This window comes from Microtus ochrogaster, chromosome 16 (assembly GCF_000317375.1).
Source record: "Microtus ochrogaster isolate Prairie Vole_2 chromosome 16, MicOch1.0, whole genome shotgun sequence".
NCBI lineage: Eukaryota > Metazoa > Chordata > Mammalia > Rodentia > Cricetidae > Microtus > Microtus ochrogaster.
The window spans coordinates 60,287,934-60,295,863 of record NC_022018.1 but is presented as its reverse complement, the minus strand read 5'-3'; the positions used below and the strand labels follow the sequence as shown (position 1 = coordinate 60,295,863).

The 7,930-nt window shown below is 40.4% G+C and overlaps 1 protein-coding gene across 5 annotated transcripts in view; it reads left to right on the top strand.

Annotated features, from left to right (window-relative positions):
* The window catches only part of Agtpbp1 (ATP/GTP binding protein 1), a 128,862-nt gene that overhangs the window by 58,929 nt on the left and 62,003 nt on the right, over positions 1-7,930 (top strand). For all 5 annotated transcript variants that reach the window (XM_005355304.3, XM_026782897.1, XM_013349180.2 and 2 more), the window contains 2 exons: positions 3,919-3,956; positions 7,275-7,483. In XM_005355304.3, coding sequence (XP_005355361.1) covers positions 3,919-3,956; positions 7,275-7,483 — 247 coding nt within the window. The remainder of the gene's footprint in view (positions 1-3,918; positions 3,957-7,274; positions 7,484-7,930) is intronic.

Genomic DNA, 7,930 nt, shown 5'->3' with positions numbered 1-7,930 from the left:
CAAAGAGGTCAAGACCATGATGTGTACACACACTGAAACAGTCTACCTGAGCTAATGGGAGCTCAGCAACTCCAGCCAGACTGGGAAGGAACAAAGCATAGGACCAAACTAGACCCTCTGAATGTGGTTGGCAGTTGCATGGCTGGGCCAGACTGAGGGGCCACTGGCAGTGGCACCAAGTTTATACCTTTTGGATAATGTTTTGATAAAAGTTTCAAGATGATTGCAAGCTGCTAATTTCTTTATCTGATGCAGCTGTGGAGGTGAAGCTCAGAGCCACTGGTGCTGGGGCTGTGCGCGCGCTTCAGCTTCTCTCCCTGAAGAAAACAGCTGCCAGCTGGGAGGAAGCCTTTCTCGAGGATTTTACAGTTTGGAATCAAGTTAGCCATTGACTTGATTGAGAGACTGCTCAGTGGTCAACATGTGCTTGCTACTTTGCAAGAGGCTCAGGTCTGGTTCCCATCACCCTTGTTCAGTGGGTCACAACTGCCTGTGGCTCCAGTTCCAGGACACCTGCTTCCCTCTTCTGCCCCCCCCCCCCTTCACTTGTAAAGAGTTAGCTAAAGATGAGTAAGTAGTAGCGTTCATTTCATTGCATCAGCTTCCCAGGCTGATTTGGTGGCTGGAAATGACAGGTGTTTACTGTCTCACAGCTGAAGAGCCTGGACGCCCAGTCTCAGATCCTCAGCAGGCTGTCCTCTTCTGAAACCGTGGAGAGAGCCTTACTCCTGCCTTCTCACCAGTTGTGCTGGTTTGCTGGCAATTCTTGAGCCTTCTGCTTTCATCCTCAGTAGATGGATTCTCCATGTGTTTGTCTTAACGTCTTCTTTAAGGGTGTCCTGCGAACGATAGTAAGAGCCCGCCTACCTGCAGCATGACCTCCTATTAATGGATTTCATCTTTACTGACCCTGTTTCCTGGTGAGGTTAGATCCTGAGGTTGGAGATGTGGAATATAGTTCAGCTTGTAACAGTGAAGAAGTTCATTTCATTTGTTAATAGCTCATGAAAGTTCTGGTCTTTTGTCACCATATTGTCAGCTGTCTTTATTGTACCTTGTCCCTTGAAATGTCTTTTATATACTGATTTCTTTCTGTGTACTTGTATCTGAGGTTGCTCTTTCAGGTGGTCATGATAGTATCTGTAGTAAAAAGTTTGATAGAGAGAATGTTATATTGACATGGCAAGAAATACACAGTGGCATTCCCCTCCTTGATGTAAAGATGCAAAGAATTCAATGAATCTTTTAGCTTTTTTTTGGTTTTTTTTTTGGTTTTTTTTTTTTTTTGGTTTTTTTCGAGACAGGGTTTCTCTGTGGCTTTGAAGCCTGTCCTGGCACTAGCTCTGTAAGACCAGGCTGGTCTCGAACTCACAGAGATCCGCCTGCCTCTGCCTCCCAAGTGCTGGGATTAAAGGCGTGCGCCACCACCGCCCGGCTTTAGCTTTTTATTGTTAAATGCTCAGAGGAATATATATTTTGTCTGTTTATGTACTAATCTCCCCCTTGCTAACAGGGATTGAACCTAGGGCCTTGTCCATGATGGTCAGGTGCTCTCCCACAGATCTGTACCCTTCAGTGGTTGTACCACAGTGTAGAGGGATGCATAATAACATAATAAAAGTTAAGATGCCACAGAGAAAGAGTCCCTAGTTCTCTTTGATTTCACCCTGCAATATGACACATCCATCTGACATATAACATACTGTCCCTCCTCAGGGAGTGAGCAGCTAGAGAATAGTTGATGTGTGCAGGAGTACGTCCTTCTAGGCTCGGTAGGTAGTTTTGTGTGTCTGCTCTATGTCTACAGACCCACAGATTGTTTTTGTTACTTTTAAGGTTATCAGATTGTTTTTGTTACTTTTAAGGTTATAAGAGGATATGAATTGTAAGAACAGTTTAGTCCATGTTGCTGTTGTTACACGCAGTCTTTATAATGTGATAACTCCATAGATTGGGAATTTTCAACATTCCAGAAGGCTGCCAGGCTTGCAGACCATTGTGCTTTTAAGCCCTGGGGTATTCTTACAGAATCTCCTTTATTTCTCCATTCTAAAGAGGACTGCAGTGTGTTCCCTGTTTTTGAGGGTAAGATGGTGCTGGTTGGTGAACTCCTGCATAATCTCCTGTAAGAATCATGGCTTTCCAGCCCCTACACATCAGACAAGGAACCTTTCTATCAGGCAGGCTCTTGGCACATCAGTAATGCATGACTTACTTCTCAGCATTGCCTGCAGAACAGCAGACAGTCTCCTTTATTTCCCAGATGTGTCTATTCTGTCTTCCAAATAGACATGTTTTAGACTTGTCCACCACAGCAAGACTGTAGATGAGTAACATGCAGATCCCACTGAATGGTCCTGGCAACCTTGGTGTCTCAAAGGAGAGCCTAGCCCTTGGGATTAACTGCAGGTGGCCAGCTGCAACAGCAGCAGCAGCAGCACCTCTTCATGAGAAGTGTTCCGTTCCTGACTGTCTGATAAACACGGAGGCCTTTGCCCAAACAGGAAGTTCTTTCTAGGTGACTGCTTCTGCTGCCTGGCCACCCAGTATGTCCCTGCTTGCTCTTGGGAGCATTGCAGTGGCCACAGTAACCCTTGCTCAACACTAACCCTTGCTGATTTTCTGATTTTGTAATTGCCTTTATCAACAAGTGACTTTTATTAGTTTAGTTTCTTTATGGGGTTTTTCATGTGTGCTTTGGCATGCTGTAGTTTAGTTTAGATTCTGTAGCTTCCATATTCATGAAACATCCGTTTCTGGTGTAGTTGAGTGATTGTTTCTAGGTTTAACTGTGAATCAGTATTCATGCATTGCAGACCTGGTCACTTACCGTCCATGCATCTCTTCATAGGGTCACAGCTTCGTCTCTACCACAACTTGTGTGCCTGCTGCTTCATCACCGGAGTCTTAATTTCTTAAGTTTTTCATAGATGTGTGCAATCTATTATGTAATGTAGACTATAAAATTATCTGTTGTTTTAACTTCTATAAATGAAGGAGTGTGTAGTAGGCATTCAACAAATGCTTAATGGTGAGTGAAATGCTTAATCTTGATAGTACACATATTTTAGTGAAAATTGTAGTTGCTAACATCTTACGAGGAGATATTATACTATGTAGGGTTGTATTTCTGAAGTTGAAACATTATCCCCTAGTAACCTACTTTTTTATAAACCATTTGATGTACAGACTTTCTACAGTGATAGATAATGGTGTCTTTGTGGCTGATTATTGACAGCTGATATAATTGTGTGTAACTCAGTATATTCAAGAAAATGTATGTACCTTCAACTTTTAGGACTCTTTCTGTGTCCTGTGAAGGGGTAATAATTAGCTTTGCTTCTAAGTTGCACAGTTTACAGTTATCCCTCATGTCTAAGGATGCTAGCCCATGGCACTGAACAGCCGTTACTTAGGAAAGTTGGAGACACCTGTAGCAAGCACCCTGTAGGTCTGAACTAGGCCATTATAACTTGTTCTTATTAATTCTTTTGTAACCGGGGCCCCTGTGACATCTCTTTTGCTGTTTGTGTACTCTCAAAAGTCAAATGCAGATACTGTAATTGATTTCATTTATCTAATTTCTGACATAAAGACAATGCTAATTTTATTAAAATTTTACAAGTACTTTGACTATTTTAATTTTATTTAATTAAATAATTTTAAACTGAGGGGGAGGTAGAGCGAGAGCGAGAGCGAAAGTACTTTGACTATTTTAATTTTATTTAATTAAATAATTTTAAACTGAGGGGGAGGTAGATGTACACAAGGAAAACACTAGGTAATCAGTGCTGTTGCAAGAGTAAATGATTTGGAATGGATAATGGACAAAATGATATTTGACAAGATTGCATGCCTTTATTGTAGATTCATTTCACTAGTTTTGTTGTTGTTTGTGTTTTCTTGTTGTGTTGACAGGGTTGCTTTAGACACTCTTGCTGCATTGCTAAAATCAAGTAAGTTTCTAAATACTAGAAATAATAGTAATTAAACTACTCTAACTATAATCTATGTTCAAGAAGTTGGAAATTAGATTTAGTGTATATAGTTAAACTAGTTTCTTGTAGTCAAAGTTACAGATATTGTATGAGGTTTATTTCTCAGAAAAATGATGTTTATATGGCATTTACTTATTTTATTTTAATGGCAAGGCTTTATGCTTATGTCAGTAAGAAATATAAAAATGTGCTTGAATAAATTATCCAGATGGATGGAATAAACTAGCTCAGTAAGCATGTCATTATAATGCATATCTTCATATCACATAAATTAACATAGTAATTTTTATTAGGAATTTTGTTTTTACTAATTTTTGTAAATTCACATTAATACCATTTAAAAAGTGACATGATATAAATTTATAGCAGTGATAAATTTGTTTGCACAGAACTCACTCTGTCTTCAGAGCTAAAACATGGGAGATGGGTCTTCTGATGCTGTTGGGGAACACGTGCTACATGTATTGAGGTTTTTCTCACCAACAGGCTCAGTATGTCTTTGAAACATTGTCATAGTATTCACCCATATGACCAGTTGCTTAATTAACATTTAATCTTGACTTATACTCTTCAAATTTCTGTTGATAAATTTTTATATGCCCCCTCTCCCAGTACATAACAGGCAGTTGTTCAGAAACTATTGTCCAAGGTGGGGCCACCTTGTTTGCTAAGTTTCTATGACTATATATTTTTAATAGTAACATGATTAAAGTGTGATCTTGCTGGCACAGTGGCGGGAGTCAGAGGCAGGGTCATTGATGTCAGGTTCAAGGCTAACTTACCAGCATAGTGAGCTTCAGGTCAGTCATGGCTACATAGTAAGATTCTGTGTTTTTATAAAAAAAAGAGCTAAATTAAGTTTAAAAATACATTTTTTTGTTGTTTACCAGAATTCTCATTGACACTTTCACCCTTGGGATGGAATGGACGGGTCTCAGTGGGGTAACTCCTCTTGTCTGTGATGTGAGAAACTTAGACCACTTGATGAAGCCAAGCATCTGATGAGTAGTTTGTATTTAATATCTCTTCCAATTGCACTGCACACACAGGGTACACAACACAGGACCCTAATAATGCAAAATAGCATGTAGCAGGCTGCATAGTTTGAAATGGACCAGCGCATTTTGGAGTATCCTCTCTTATATTAAAACTTGCTTATTGTGGGCACTTAGCTCAGAGGATAGATTTGCTGTCTGAAGTAATGTGTAAGGGAAATGTGTATAGGAGGAGTGAGTGTGACAGTAGTAGTGAGCAGGGCCTCACTGGGACACACATCACATGATGCAGCTTAATGGAAAACTTGAGGTTTTTGTGCTTTGAGAGGAAAAGACAGACAGACTCCTAGGGACTTTTGTACCCTGAGTTTGAGTAAAACTCTTTCATTGATTTGTTTTAATTGTGCTCAGTGAAGATTGTAGATAGCTCTCATCATTTTTTAAGGGCCAGTACAGCACCCATGTTTGAATGATAATGAATCCTTTATTTGGCATTTCATTTTAAAATATAAACATTCCCCCTAAGTATCATTTAGGCTGTTGCGGATTCTCGCAGAAACAAAACTGTAAATATTGCAGTGGACAAAAGTCGTTAACCGAGTCTTCTTGGTGGCTCCTTAAGGCGCGTGGATTTCCAGCGGTGCGAGCAAAGGTGTGCACGCACTTAGAACTCTTGGTTGGTGTTGTTGAGACAATGTCGGATCCATCCCAGGCTGGCCTGACCTCGCTGTGTAGAAAAGGATGACTTTGAACTCCTGATCTTCCTGCCTGCATTTCCTGAGTGCCAAGATTACAGATGTGCAGCAGCTTGTCCAATTTATGTGGTGTGGGAGGGCTGAACCCCAGGACTTTGTGCCTGATAGGCAAGCACTCTATCAACTAAGTTAGATCCCTAGTCTAAAATACAAGAAAGTTTTGTTGATCAAATCAAGAAATTGCACTGATAATATAAATAACAGCCTCATAGGAAATTAGCTATTGTACATACAGTAGAGGGTCTTTTTTTGTTTGGTTTTATTTTTCTCTCTTGTCTGAGACCTTGTCTTGTAATAGCCCAAGCTGACAATCCTCCTGTTTCCACCACCCCGGTGCTGATGTCAGATGTGCACTACACATCTAATTTACAGTAAGCTTTGACAATGCTCTCCTCGGAAACCGCCTCCTCCTTAGGAGCATTCAGAGCATCGTTACCAGAGTACGAGTTACACAAGCCATGTGCTGGAACTGATGATCCTGTTAGGCAGTTAAAGGCAGCAGCATCTTGGGGTCCATAACATAAGCCAAGGCTGCTTAGTGGGTAAATCTGAGGTTAAGAAGAGATTAGAGTTTGTAACGCAGCAGCCCTGGGTGGATCGGCTCCACTCCTCTGCTCCTGCAGTTCTCATAGACCTGCCACAGCAGCTCTGGTAGAGCTGTGTGGTGCCATGGAGGTGTTCCATGGCTGCTGCTTTAGTAGGTGTGTTCTTCTGGGTAGTACTCTTAAGTGTAAGAAGGTCAGTTCAAATTTAGGGTTTCTTACAGTTGTAGTCCATTAAGATTGACTTACTTCAGAAAACTTAGTTTTTTTATGTTAAGATTTTAGTACCTAGAAAGAACTATTTTCTAATCACATACTATTACCTCTTACATAAAACAAGTTGTATTTTAATTTTTGTGTTTTAAGGAGTGGATATCTATACAATTGTGAAATATCTGGAATAGCTAATTTCACTGGGAAGATAAATTTTCTAAGCAATGAGCCATAATCCGGTAGGGTTAGTTAGCTGGAACACAGAGTCTGTAGTAAAAATAAGCAAGAGTGGCAGTTGCTTTAAGCACAGTCACGCTCAGCCAGTGAATAAAAGCGTTATGCTTTTGTCTTATGAAAAAGGCCCATATAAATTTCAAAATATATGGAGTTTTAAAATCAGTATAACATTTAAAAAATTATAGCCCTTGTCTTAGTAAACGCACTCACTTTTCAGGTTTTTGTTTGCGACAGTCTCACGCTTGTGATCTTGCCTTTGCCTCGTGAGCTCTGCAGCTGCGCCCCCAAGCCTGGCGAGGAAGGAGGCTCAGCTGCGGGCCGTGATAACATAATTAGGCAAGGATGTGTGTAGAAATTGGAATGATTTCTGGAACTTGCTGTAATTATTTTGTTAGAAAAAATTTAAATATGTTGTTGTTCTTTTTCAAAGGCTAGGAATTTATCACAATACTGATATTTTACTTTTTGTTCGATTCATTTTAAAGTTTTCTCCTGTCATATAAAATAACCTTTCCCAATTTTCTCTTGTTAAAGAAACAAATGCCAGGAGAGCCGTAGACAGAGGATATGTTCAAGTGCTTTTAACAATTTATGTAGATTGGCACCGCCATGATAACCGGCATAGAAACATGCTTATTCGGAAGGGAATTTTACAGAGCTTGAAAAGTGTCACAAACATCAAATTGGGAAGGAAAGCATTTATTGATGCAAATGGGATGAAAATTCTGTACAACACTTCACAAGTAAGTCACTTTTATTCGCAATTCTGCTTATGCACTAATGATAATTGTTTTGGCTCTTAGAAAAATGAACTATTATGTAAGTATTCAAGAAAGTGTACATATATTTTAAAATTTTGTAAAACCAATAATCCCAACTGGTTTTCACATGTGACCTCAGAGATGATTGGAGAGCGTGGCAAGAGCTCATGCCTAGAGCATGGGTCTCACACCGCAGCTGTATAAACCGTGCACACAGTGGGAAAGCTCCATAGAGCTGTGCTGCAGGGGTGACTAGATGGGCTTAGCTTTGTGCAGTCTCACAAGGTATCCGAGGATGCTCTAGCTTCAGGGCAGTTCTGCTGTTAGCGTGGGCCCTGACCATGGCCAGTTTTCAATACAGGGTACAGAGAGAGATGAGAGCTACAAGTAGCATGCCAGCCCTGCTAGCATCTTAGCTGCACACAGCCC